We start from the raw sequence: 14,448 nt of genomic DNA, 5'->3' as shown, positions 1-14,448 counted from the left end.
AATTAGAATAATTTTACTGTTTGGGGGTTGTTTTGCATACAATATATCTCAGCTTTTTTGTTATTTCACTGGGAAACTAGTTGTCAATCCCTGTGTGTAGTTTTGTTTTTTTTTTTCCCAGAACTTTTAATGTGGTTTTCTTTTATGATGCTCTCTCAGATATAGAGCTACTCTACTTTGGCTACCAACTTAATCAGTCCTCATTATAATTATACTCAGCATATTATCAACTTTGTACTGCACTCAAAATTACTTGCCCCTGGGGGATGATGCCAATAAGAATATGAAACAGATCTCAGGCAAAACTTGTCTCACGTTCCTTGCAGATTTAATTTTTCGAGGGCTATCTCTGACACTTGAAATAGAAGATGCTGCATTCTGAAAACTCCTTTCTCCCTCTGTCTTTTGTATTTGTCTGTGATAAGTTCTAGTTGTCAGTGAAGGCTCCCATGTGCTACGATAATGTAAGTGATAATAATTTTTAGTGTTGCTGTTAAGATTGTTTTGCCTCTGTCTCAAAGGCTTGGCTGTAATAGAAAATCTCTATTATACCTGAACTCACTAAATGAATTAAAGCAATGAGCATATACCTGCTGCTTTAGTCCTGCTCTCTGCAGCATGTCAGCAAATTTAGCTTATGGGACTGGTAAACTGAAAAGGTATGAGGTAAAATCTTTGCTGAATTCAATGGGAAAAATTCATTCTCTGCCCATGTTTGCAAATATTATTTGCAGTTGTCTAAATGAACAGTGTGGAAACCAACTGGTTTTACTGCCATACCTTTGGTATTCCATTTTCCTATTAAATTATGACCATAATGTGGTAATTCAGGTGATTAAGATTTGTCCTTTATAAGGATCACTGCTCCAGGAGGGATACTGGACATCCTGGAATTGGATCTGTGTCTCATCACTGTTCATTTCTAAATATACCAGTTCAGTTCTACTCCTGGGTGTAGAGACACAAAGTCCAGCCTGTGCCTCATTCTGCCATTTTTGTTTCTCTTCCAGGAAAACACAAGCATCTGCCAGGACTGGGTTCAACATGGAGTGATTCAGTTTTGGAACTTGCTGCATTTATTTGTGACATTGCAGCAAGTACAATTAATGTTTAAGCTTAATTCAGGACCTGAGAACTAGATGAGTATTTCTGGTTGAGGCACATGCTGTAACCAAAACACAAAAACCCACGAGGGTGCATTGCCTGTCTTCTTTGGTCTAGCAGTCTGTCTGTACAGATTTCCTCACAGCTATAAGGAGACTGCTTCTGACTGTTTTCCAGTGAAACAGACTCCAGCCTGATTTTAGATCTAATCCCCAGTTGGTCTGACATTTTTATGTGACATATAGTTTGAAGAAAAATCTGCACAAGTTGCCAATGGTTTGTCTTCTTCAGAAAGGGTGGGAACACTGTGATTCTTTGTCCTTGGTTACCACTGAAACTCACAGGTGTTTTTCTGATGCTGCTGCTGCTTGGATAGGGTACACATGAAATCTACAGAGTGCTACCCCAAAAGTCAGTACTCTAAATAAAAATATAAACATTCCAAGTTTATGCAGTTCAGTCTGACTCAGAACAAGATAAATGTGACTTACTTTTCTCCCTGTTTGGACCAGTATGTTTTTTGAGGATGTGCTTATAATTCCCATCACTCAAAAGAGTTTGGATCTGTTTTTCAATTGAGGAAAAGCCCAGCAACCCACGTACTTATATAAATACTTAAAATCCTTTAAAATAATGTTATTTAATGTAGTCATGGGGGCCCATGCAAGAGAGGGGCCACCTGACAGACTACATTTCCCAGGTTCCCGCACAGGTGGAAGCAGAGGGTACCACCCATTCCCAGATGAAATGCTCGCAGTGGTGGGCTCTGTCCTTTGCTGCAAAGGCAGATGTGGCTCTGTGTGAAGGTAACTTTCTTTCAGTTATAACACATCTTTCCCAATCCCTTGTTTTCTCCACTATCTGCTTCTCTTTTAATTAATTAACACCTCTGCTGTTTTAACAGCCATAAAAACACAACCTTTTAAAGATATCCCTTTCCTTGGTGCTCACTACTTCGTGTTTTGCTCTAAGCCTCCTGCATATTCTGGCCTTTAGTAGGACAAAAAGAGTGTCCTGCTGGCTCTGCTGGTGCTGCCTGGTTGTAGCAGAGTTGTGAGCACCTGTGTGTGTGTGTGTGTACTGGCAGTGACCTGTGTTTCTGCTGCCAGATATTTCCACCCCTCGGTCTAGGCACTTAGTGGATGCTGTAATTACAGAAAGCTGTTGCATCCCAATAAATGTTAGGCTGTGAGCTAATGAGGCTCAGCCCTCTCATGGAGGGAGAGACCCTTCTGTGCACTGTGAGCAGCGATACCCAGGGGTGGTGGTTGCTCCAGGGGTGCAGGAGGAGTGTGGTAAACATCAGCTCTTTGAAGACTTTGATTCCTTACTGGTTTCCCTCCATATAGTTGGGAGAGAATGAGAACACGTTGCAGTCCACCCAGCTCAGACGTGGCCTGTGACCCAACTAATGCTGCTGGCACTGCATGATTTCTTCCTCTGGATTCTCCAGTGTAAGCAGCCAATTTATGATTCCTTCTTCCACTGAAGGGGGAAGCAGCTCTATGTGCCCTTTATGCCCCACTCGTAAAAGTCTGGACTTAATTTGGCCCATGTGAATTAGGGCTGTAAAAACAAAAGGCAGGTGAGGTTTGCAACACTGGGCTGACCGAATAAATCACTTCTTTTTTCCTTTTTTTTTTTTTTTCTCTCCTTCTTTTTCTTTTTTTAATATGTTAATGTGATGCAGTGAGCCTTAAATAAAAATCCTCATTAATGAAGGAAAACGAAGGCGGCTCCTGAACTGTGTGCCACAGCCATGTGTGTGACACTCCTCCACTTTATTAGCCCGCTCCTGGAGCTCACCGGCGCTCCCAGCCTGCCCATGTGTTCCCTGGGATGGGAGGGTAATTAGTTCCCCATGCTGGCTGTGTCCTGGGCCTCTCCTGAGCAGGAGCTGACAGCCATGTGTAGCATTGTGATGTGGAATACTGGTCATTAGGGACAGAGCTGAGATTACCTATCTTATTTCCTTCCTGACCTTAGGTCAGAGCTGAAGCACAGTCCCCGAGGTGAAGGGCTTTTGCTTCACACCCAGCACTGCCATGCTAAGCAGCTCCCTCTGAGCTGGCACCTCAGGGAGACAGCAAATCTTAAATAAACATCAGAATTAACGTGGGTAATGGGAATGAAATGGCTCTGTCCCAACAGAAACATGCTTTGTCCTTTAAGGTCTGTGTTACCAGGAGGGCAGTGAGAGACACCACCACGTGTGTTTGATATTTCTTGCTTTAATTGTAGCCTCAAGTCCACATTAATTTGTAGCCTCAAGTCCTCAGGTCCATTCCTCACAGTGTAATTCCAAAGCTGGGGTGGTGGTGGGGAACCCAACCCCAGAAATGGGCAAAAGTTGAGAAATGCTGAATTTCTGTGGTACAAAGGCTGTAACTGGGCTGGATGTTCCCCCAGTACAGGAAATCCCAGGGTGGGGCTGGGTTGGACAGGGCTCTGAGGGTGTAGGGTGAAGGTGCTGTGGACTCAGCTCTGTGGGATGCTCCCACTGTGCCATGGCTGAACTTGCAGTCAACAGCACTGACTGCAGGAGAGGTTTTCCTATTTGTGCAGGTGTCGAGAGGGAGGCTGGAGAAGGAGCAAGTTGATGACATCAGGGACCTGACAGGGAAGGGAAAGAGAAGAAAAAGGACTGTAAGTCATGTTTCTGCAAACAGGGACCCAGAGCAGCGCTGAGCCTGGACTCAAGTGAGCTCCTCTATAATTGGCTCCTCTTAGAACTTTTGGGGCCTGGGGAAGTTGTAAGTAAACCATTACAAGTATCAGATCTTCCTAATAATCTGACTCTAATATAAAAATTTCAAATTAAAGAGTAACACATAAAGGAATATTTCTTCCCCTTTTTTATTTTACTCATTGCTCTCCATTAGTGGATTTACACAAGTTTTATATTGTGAGTATGGCAAAAACACATGCACAAATAAATATCAGCAGATGAATTACAGGATCACCTTTTAATATTCCTAGAGCTATAATTAAAATCATGTTTGTTTTACTGAAATTTAGGTTTAGCAAATCTTTACATAATGCAAAATTTTTATCTCTCTATCTATATAATTTATGTAATACAATGTACTAGATTAGCCAATGTTAGTTTAAATTCTTCATGGTATTCACTGATTTCATAGCAGTGACTATTTTGTCACAATTCAGCCTGTTATTTTACAGCTGGCTCCTACCACTGCTGGTAGGTAACTATGTGATATATAACTTGCAAGCAGTCCTGCTGTTTGTTACTGGCAATTAATTTCTCTGGTGCCTTTCTTCCATTCAGGCCAGGCCTTTATGTTCTAAATCCAGCTATTCTAATACTCCCCACTTCTGCTGTGTAGAAAAGACTCAGACTGACAGATTATCGCAGGGCAGTTAAGCATGTAATTGCTCAAATGAGTTAAAATCCCTTCAAATATCTGTCTTTGTACCTCATCACACCACTTCATGGACTCAAATATTTGACAATTGATGAAGATAAACTAAAAGGATCTTCATTAGCTACCAACCACCGTGACAAGCTTCTTTCAGCTAAAGGCTGGTGAAGTTTGGGACTTATTATCTACTTAAAAACTGCAGGAAAGCAGAAAAATACTTCAGTGTACTTTAGACTAGAGAAAACTAGAAGCTTACATGGTAGCTGGGGTCAAACAAAACCGTGGTTTGCTAATCTAGAGCTGTACTTGTTACAAATGTGCAGTAAAATACCCATGGAATCTTACAGGATAAAAACATAAAGGAAATATTTCAAGCCTCTGAGAGCAGCAATCATCACAGCCTCCCAGCTGATGGTAAATACAGGGATCTGGTTCATGGCAATGCAAGTGTGCAGCAGAAATCCAGTTGTTAAATGATGCCCCCCCTTTTTATTGCTTTGCAGTTGTGCCCGTGGGAATGAAAACTTTTGACTTTTAGTGCAGCCACCTGGATTTCAGGTGCTGTGTCTGAGGATGCTGAACATCTTTGCACTTAACAGAAAACTCAGGGCAAGGCAGGCTGGGCAGGCTGTGAGCTCACAGGCAGAGTACCTGAAGAGAGCCCAGATCATTTTAAATTTTGGACAAGTTTTATGATGGCTAGGGGTTTTAAAATCAGCTGATCTTCATGTTGAAGTGGGCTGTTGGAGCAGTGCCAGTGTCATTGGGTGAAAGTGGAGCTACATTGGAGTAAGATGGGGCTGGTGTGGCACTTAGCAGGGAAAAATAATAGTGGCATCTATACATAGCTCTGAACCTAGTGGCAGAATCTTATCAAACGCCAATTTTCTTCACATTTCTTCTTGAAAATCACTAGTTTGGGGTGGGTTGCTGATGGCATGGCTCCTGAGGGGTGTCCCATGGGTTCTCAGGGGCTGCCATCCCTCAGGGATGTGTGTGATACCGTGGGATCCTCCATGGGTGTCCCCTTCCCTTATCCCTTACCAGTGCAACCACTGGAATCTGTCAGATGAGGATTTTCTGGGCTGTATTCTGTGACACTATTGTATCAAAACTGCCCTAGGGTAAAAAGAAATAAAGTATTACAGTCCCATTTATCTAGGTACAGATTATTTTTTCTGTTTCAATTCTCTCTATCACATTCATTAGGAATCTAGGACCTTATATAATTCATATATAACACATTATAGCGTGTGGAAGGTTCTTCTACTGTTTATTTTGTCTCCTGTGTGTTTAAAATGGTTTCTGTGGTGATCAGAGCAGGGACAGGACACCTCCAGTGCACCTCTGACCATACTGAAACAGGGAGCTCTGCCAGACTTCTGCTGCTGCTAACTCATATACAAAGAAACTGAGTCCCTTATCTGTGCTGGAACACTGGACTTGTTGTGTTTCAACCTCCCATCTAAAATTAAAATACAGTACTGCACATTGCAAATATGTTTCACAACAAGCATGATGCCTAAAAAGCTCTTTTTGATCCTTTCAATGCTGGACATTTTCTTCATCTCGTTCACCACGTTTTTTTAAAATGAAACAAAAACAAGCCAACAACTTATCAATTTTTTTTTTTTTTTTTTCCTAGATCCTGACCCATGTTCTCAGTGACCAGTGTAAAACCCTCCACTTGTTTAAATTTCCTCAGACAGAGATGAAGCTTGGAGTGTTTTGCAAAGGATTCTGCTCGATTCCCTCTGCACATAGTAAGTTGAACTTTAAGCTTTCTATTGAAGTTAATCACACTTTCTCTCATGAGTAAAAATGTTTTTAACATGAAACAACAGTCCACTGAGGTTTGACAAACTATATTTTAATTGTAATTGATTTATACCAAAAGATAAAATGAGTTAATTAGGGCATGCTATCAGAATTAGTGGCAAGGGAAATGCTCTGTAAAGCTGGCAGGTAGGGGGTAGGAGATGAGAGATTTTGAAAGGGAGTAGGACACTGGCATTTGTAACCTCCTAGTGCTGAACTGAGGAATGAAAATATGCTACCTCTGGCTTTTGCACAGATTGCATGCGTGGATTTTCTGCACTAGAGTCTAGATGGGGGTTGAGTGTAATCCAAAGAGATTTAATTGTATCTGTGTGACTGCTACTCCTTCGTATGATATGGAGAGTATTTTCTTTGTTCCATCAACAAAGTGCTTCATTGCCCTCAGAGTTTCTGCCTGGTGTGAAGGTAAGTTCTGGTTCTGTGAGGCTGCCAAGCTGGGCCTGATCCAATAGGAGCAATTTTTAGCAAAAACAGCCCCTTGTTTATTGGTTATGTTTCTGGTCGTACCAACAAGTTCCCTCTCAAGCTGTTGTAAGCAGGTGTCACTTTATGCTACTGGCAGTGGAGTGCAGTGTGTCATGATTATGGCTGTAATTTGGTCATGGAAAGCTTAGCAGAAATCCAGTTATCATGGTGGAGGCATTACAAGGAGTTATCTCATCATCAGAAACGTGTCTTGTGCAGGCTTGTCATGGTGGAGACATGAGTCATGAAAATCAGATGTGTGCTTGGCTTCCCTCGGCTCTTCAGGGGATGTGCTGGGTGGGCAGGGCTGTGTCAGCAAGCTGAGGTAAACCCCTTTTCCAACCTGAGCATAACAATAATTGCTGTTGTGTGAAGTGACATACAAGAGTGTTGTACAAATCAATGCTTTTTATCTGAAATAAAGAACCCCTTTTGTTCTGTTTTACACGGAGCGGTTTTCAAGGTGTGTTGAGGTTTAACAATTCCAGCTGTTCTCCCGGTGTCAGAACATTCAAAACACGGGAAGGGTGTGATATTTAAGCCAAATTTAATTCTATCCCTTGAAGAAATGAGCCTGGAAAAACTGCAATGTAGACTGTCAGTTCCCATGTGATATTATTTCTTCTGTGAGATATCTCCAGAAGATGCTGCACTTCTGACATCCCTGTGTGCAGACCACATGGGGAAGTCACAGGGAAGAACACTTTCCCCCCAGAGAACTCTTGCATATAATTTATACACTTTTTTATCAGATATCATTGCATAATCTGGTTTAATATTGCAAGGCTGAAGTTTAATGTAAATAGCTAAGGAAGTTACATGTGTCACTTCAGGGGCTATGGTCTAATTCACTCTCCCTATGGGACTCTGTCAGATCATGCCAACATAGTGTTTGTAATTTTATTCTTGATTTAGGTAACTGGGGTCCTGTTTTTGTAGTATCTGACATAAAATGATTATTTATGGAAGTCTGATCAGTGTAGACTTTAAAATGTTATGGAAGTATTTCCATATGTGAAGAAATCACCATCCTTAGGAAAGACTGAAAAGCCACAAATGTTAATTTTGCAAATGAATCTGGGCCATCTGCATATTCCTGTTTGTTGGGTTCAGTTGCCTTGAGACCCTATAGCATTAAGAGAACCGGGTGACTTGGCAAATTTATAGGAGAAATCTCTTCTTAAAATTACAGACTCCTTCTAATCACAAAGAGTTGGTTTGGAAAACACACAAGACAACATCAGAGAAAGGATTTTGGTGAAATTTAGTGCTGCCCTTTGCATTTCACCTTTGTCCTTCTCATCCATTTGTGGAGTCCTTTCCCCTGTTCCCGTTCTCCTCCTGCATGACAGGTGAGGTTGGATGTGAGACAGTCAATACAGTTTCTCATGTATATTTCAAAGAACACCAGTCAATTAACCTTGGGAGAGTTGGACGTTCTCTTGTCTATAACAATAGGCTGAGATGCTAAATGCAATCAGAGTATGGGCACAGAAGGGAAGAGCTTGAGTGTCTCACATGCAAATAAGCCATACTGAGATCCTCTTCCTGCTTTTAAAAATCACATTTGAAAAATGTAATATCTTTACCAAGAAGTGTTCTGATTCATAGCACATTCTTTTCCTGGTGTGGCAGGGCATTATTATTGCTGTTTCAATAGCATCATGTTAAACCCATCTTTTATGAGTATGAGGACAGACAGGGTCATTGATCTGAGTGTATCTAAACTAAACTTGATCAAAGATGCAACAAGGCAGTTGTCAGTGGGGTGAGGAAATGGGCTGCATAATCATCCAAAGCCAAGCTCATTAATATTTCCACTGATATGGCCAAATTTTGAGTACTCAGGCTTCTTGCAAGAGCAGCTCAAAGAGCTTTGCAATTTAAAACTCTGGTAAAAACCAGCGATACTTCTAAGGCAGGGAGAAGAGTCACTTACCTAAACTTCCCCTTTGCAATTTGGAAGTTTAGAATTATCTTTTGAGCTATTTACCCATAACATTGTCAGGGCAGAATTGTTCCTATTTATTTCTTCTTTGTTACAGTTGTAGCAGTCACATTTTAAAGAGACTATATAGGTGTAAAAGCAACAGATTATGCTGTTGGAGGAAAAAAAGTTCTTCTTAGGATCTGACTCATCCCTAAATCAAAGGTGGGGAGAGTATTAGAGTGGGCTGTGTTGTATTTCAGGAAGTATTGCTCTCAGGTGAGGAGTCCTGTGTGTGTGTGTGTATGCCTGTGAAAGGCATTTTATATGCAGAAAGGATCACAGGAAAGCAGCAGAATGAAAATTACTTTTTCATATCTGTTAGGAAGAAACCCCTGTAGACGTTGATATCCTTGCAAGGACTCATCTTCACCTTATATAAGGACTGCACTCATCTAGTTATTTTAAATTGGTTGCAAAATACAATTATACATAAAGAAGCACAGTAAAGAGCTCTGTCAAATGCAGTAGAGCAGTAAATACTGTTTTCAATTAAACACTAATCTAAAGGATATTATTTCACTGTCCAAGACCTCTCCAGATTTATTTTTTTTTTAAACAAACATGTTTTAATTACAGAATTCCATTTGCTGGCTCTGAAAGTTTGTCCTTTTAATGAAGAAGATATTTTAAAATTACTCTCTATAGTTACTTGCAGAAGGCCTCATCATGAATTTCATTAAGCACTCAAAAATCCCTTTGAAGTTTTCTTTTTCAGTGAAAACATTATCAGGCTCAGAGTTGGTATGCTACTAAAAAAGAGTGTGGGTCAGAATCTCATACTGGGCAAATCAGCACATCTCTGATTTAGATGAAGTTACACTAATTTAATTCAAATTGGACTCTGAATAACTATTTCAGTGTCTAAAGAGGTAGTATAAGATTGTTAAATGTTTTAAAAGCACAAACCTGTGTATTTTTCAGCACCTGAATTTTGGTTCAAACAAGATATTCACAAAATACTGAGTTGGCTCCTGTCATTCTTGAAGCTGCTTCCCTCCTTTCCTCATGCTGTATCTAATTATACTGTATTTTTTAGAGTTGATTAAACAGTTATCCAATAATGAGAGTCAACTGTAAACTACCTCAGGAAAAAAAAAATAGGTAATTAGAACTGTTCTCACCTCAGTGCAACAGCATGGACAAACACCCCTTTTCTCCAGGTCACTGTGGGATGCTGCTAAACAACACAAGGCTCTTGGTGGATGCAGTTTTTTGCATGATGGAGATGCTGAGCTGCCTAGATTTGCCATAAAGAGCAGCACTTGTTTAATTTTTCACATGCCCATAAGTGTGGATGGGGAAAAAGGTCAAAATATGGCTTAGAAAGTTGTTTTACAGTTTTTAGTTGGTGCACTCTTGAATTTGTGTGGTTGGCATTTAAACAGCAAGGAGTCCATGAACACGCTGACTTTGCCAATACTAAGGAGCAATCAATAATCACTGAATTCAGTAGAAAGAAATTCTATCTTGGGTCCCCATAGTAGCAGCAGTTAATACTGGCTCCCTAAAAAAGCCTTTTTTCCCTGGACTTGTTCAGGAATAAAGGCTGTTCAACCGATCTGTTGCAGCAACACTAAAATAGTCTTCTGTATTTATGGGTGTGCAAATCAGTATTTGTAGACCAATATCAATTCTCCAGACTCACCTGGATTCAGCAACCAGGTGGATTCATTAGGGATTCATTATAGAGAGGACTATTTTACCAGTAAAATGTACCTCATACATATAAATAAATCTCTTTATTCATTTCCAAAAACGAGTTGTGTTTGTCCTTGAAACAGTTGCCTCCTCTTATCTGTGTTCAGGGAATATTGTCCTGAGTAGTGTTGGGTTTTCCAAACACCTCTGGAATAGGTGTCCTAATTCCATTAGAGGTCAATAGGCTTTGTATGCCTAAACCCCTCAGAGACCCCTGAAAATCCCACTTGTGGGACCTGGCATCATTGGTTTAAACAGTTCAAGGCCACTTGAAGGACCCTCCAGATTTGTTTGATCCTTTCCCAAGAAGTTCCCAGTGTTTTTGAAGGTACAAATGCCTGTTTAGGAGGCAAAAAGCTGCCCCTCACAGTGTGTTTTAAACACCACAGCTGCTGGATAGTTGATCTTGGAGTCCAGGTAGGACTTTCCCATAATCCAATAACATCCAGCCCCTTTGGCTTTGTAGTGATTTCTGTCTCTGCTTGTTTCCTTGTCCAGGATTATGACCTCAGGAACACTACTGCTCCACATAAAAGATTACTAGGGTAAAATTAAAACATGTAAGAAACTTGTTAAATGTTGTCAGGGTTTATAATTTAAAACTGCTATGTTATTAGATATTGGAACAGTACAAAAGGTAACTCGTGCAAAGGTTTTAACCTCTGGCCCTTTCTATACCAATTAAAGTATAATGTATAATGAAATTTTAATCTCATGTAATTAAGCACAGTATTAATTTTGTAAAACTGGAAAGGCTTTTTAACCTGTATTAATCTTCCTTTTTGAAGAAAGTAAGTGTGTTTCTTACGTTTCTTACAAGTTGCATTGTTTCTTTTTAATTAAAGGAAAGAATTAAATTTCTTTGTTTATACAAGTTCATAAAATATTTTTCTCTACATCTCTTCTCCTAGGTTAAATATCAAAAGCAAGTTGTTTGGGTTTTTATTCTTATTAAGAAAAGCATTGTTGAATATCATAGTTTCCTCAGGGTAAGGCAATAGACTACACAGATTTAATTAATCAAGAATATATTTATACTGTAAAATGTCTAATATATCATTAAATCCTTTCCTCCTTCTTTGAAGGAACACAGTATCTCTGCTCAGAAGGTATTAAGGTTTTAATGAGACTTACGTCATTCATTAAGCTTTTTAAATAAAAATTCTTGTAGCGTGTATATATATGTGCATTTGCACAAACACATTTTTATAAACATTCTAATTTTACAAGAATTAAGATTTCCAATGACCAAGACCAGAATATGACCTTATAGGATGGAAAAAGAGATTGGAACGTGAGACTGCCAGTAAAATGCCTGAGAAGGAAATGTCTGTAGCCTAATAAGTGCCTTCTTTAAAAGATAGAATATGCAGCTGGAAAAGAGTCCAGATTTCTTGGAGACTGGGTCAGTCCATCTGATGGCAGACTCAGTTAAACCCTTCTAGACATTGGCAGATATGGTCAGAAACTACAGTGCCTTTTATCTCAGTTGCCCTTAGAATATCTTAAGGTATTAAGTTCCCCACCCTCCCCCAAAAAAATTAAACCCAGAGTTATTATTTTTTAGTATCATGTTAAAGGTTATTCCTAAAAATGAATCCAAGGGTAGGCACCATGCCTGATGGTCAGCATGATTTTTGCTAATGTTCCTGCCTTTCCATGCAAAACAAAAGACAGCAGAAAGCATCAGAAATCTGGGGTTTCCAGAGGAGAATCTTTGGCTTTTATCGATACATTCACCAGACTGTCAAATGATGATGGATAGCAGGCAACTAAGATAAATTAGCATCCTGTCAGCCCTGAATAGCGAGGCAAAGCAGCTTTTACCCAGCTCTGTACTGCTTCCCTCTGTGTATGGTACAAAATGGGCAATCAGTTTGGAAATACCATGGCATTTATTTCATCTGCCCAAATCACAGCACTCCCTGATGTTTCAGGTGTAGTTACTAAATCTCATCACCACAGTTTAGTGACACTACTGAAAGTCCCAGTTCTTGATGGAGCTGACATTTTGGGGTGAGGTTTGTTACTGGAGAACACTGGGAGAACAAGGTGGTAAATCTACCACAAGGTAGATTTAAATTTAAATTTAAATTTACCACAAGGTGGTAAATATCCACCTTTTGGAAATTATGAAGGAATAATGAAGCTGTTTATGAATATATTTTCAATATACTGAAAACAGAGGAAAAGGACTAATATATTTTTTTTCAGGTGAAAAAACTAAGTGCTCATGCTTTCTGTATACATGCTTGTTTGAAAAATTAGTATTTTTCAAAGGGTTTTTTTCAGAACATAATTTTCTCAGTTCTAAACTCAGTGACATAGAAAAGTAATGGGAGGATTGTATTTATTTGTCCAGTACCCTGTTGTGGGAAGAGAGATGAAGGAATTCAAAGGATAAATCTGGTGTTGGCCCTTTTGTGTATAAATTTTTGTGTACAACCTATCAGCCAGCCTGTGGGTTTTCTCATACTGCTATGGAAGGCATAAAAAACCACTGGGCTCAAGCAGAATGGAACATCAGACTCCTGTAGGTAGTAAAAGGCTCCTCACTGTATTTTCAGCATATTGTCTCAATCTGGCCTTACCCCACCCAGAATCTGTTGTTTCCTCTGAGGGGTTCTTCGATGGCAGAATATCTCCATGTAATTAAGAAACAAAAAGTAGGGCTTACAAAAAAGTCTCATGTTGATGAGACTTTCAAATCTAGCATAAGCTTATTTAAAGTGAGCAGGGCTATAAGAAAACCATGGAAGCTAAAAGAACAGGAAACAAAATAGGACAATGGAAGGAGGGGGGAAATCAATGGTGTTAAAATAAAAAGACTGCACCGAGCAAGTTTTCCCCAGATTACCTGCCTTTAATATTAAATTACTGTTTTCTGGCAGGATCATCTGCAAAACTCTGATTTTGTTTCTTCTTCTGTTCATAGTCTGATAATTGAGGCTGAATTCCCTTGTCTTTAATATGCCATATATTCTCCACCTGGCAAAGGACTCAGACAGATACAGATAAATACCCTGTAGACATACAGACAGAGAAACTGCTGTAATTGCTTTCATAATGACTCTCAGACATCAAAGGAAGGCAAATAATGGTATTTAACACTGTTTCCATTCTTTAGCTGAAATCTAATTTTATAGAGTTATTGTCAGGCAGTACAGTGAATGTACAAGTGCAACTGTCATAGTCTACTCATATTAATTAGCTGCCCACAAGAGGTCCAGGATAGTAATGGCAAAGTTCTCCTCATTTCAGATGGTCTGATATTCAGACAGAACCATAAGTACAATAGCTTGATTAACATAGTTGCTTAGATCAGGTTTTCCCTAGGAGTATGTCAATTGGCATTTTGAAGAATCAATTAATTAGCACTCCAAATAATCCATTCTTGGGTTAATGAAAGTATTTTGTACAGCTGCAAAAACTTACATGAAATAAAATCCAAGCCTTTCCAAAGTGCTAAGGTGGAAGGCTTGTAATTTGGAGAATGCAGTGTCCTCCATGGACAACTTCATAATAAAAAGTTATTAAAAGAAATTCAGTTGACCAGAGCTCATCCAACAGTTGAACTTGTTTTGATTTGTTTATGTTCCAGAGGAGAAAAGTATTCCAGGGTGTATAACAGTGGAACAGAAATTAGAATTTTACTGTGCAATAATACAGTTAAAATGCAAGGTTAATTATGGTAACCAAGTATTTTGCCTAATGTTTCTTAACTCTTGCGGAAGTTAGATCTTGAAGATAATTTAGTTGATTTAGTTTCTGCAAAGCTTTACTCCTGTAAATAGTCAGTCTAGACCCATGTGGTTACTTTCACTGAGGTCACTGAATTTTTTCTTGGTAGCCCAGAAGGCTTTAAAATTAATGGAATCACTTACTCAAGCAAAATCCTTTTAAAGGAACTTTCAGAAATAGACTTCTACTTTCAACTCCCCTGGCAGTGAGATTTGAATCTTGTACAGCTGG

The 14,448-nt window shown here is 39.5% G+C and overlaps 1 protein-coding gene across 1 annotated transcript in view; it reads left to right on the top strand.

Annotated features, from left to right (window-relative positions):
* Positions 1–326: 326 nt before the first annotated feature.
* Positions 327–14,448, top strand: part of LOC111934012 (uncharacterized) — a 411,068-nt gene continuing 396,946 nt past the window's right edge. The window contains exons 1-2 of the mRNA XM_086849765.1: positions 327–464; positions 6,130–6,247. Of these exons, the coding sequence (XP_086705891.1) occupies positions 450–464; positions 6,130–6,247 (133 nt within the window). The 5' untranslated portion in view covers positions 327–449. The remainder of the gene's footprint in view (positions 465–6,129; positions 6,248–14,448) is intronic.

Source organism: Cyanistes caeruleus, chromosome 13 (assembly GCF_971803275.1).
Source record: "Cyanistes caeruleus chromosome 13, bCyaCae1.hap1.1, whole genome shotgun sequence".
Lineage (NCBI taxonomy): Eukaryota > Metazoa > Chordata > Aves > Passeriformes > Paridae > Cyanistes > Cyanistes caeruleus.
Note: the sequence above shows the minus strand (reverse complement) of the source record. Positions and strands in the feature narration are given on the sequence as shown.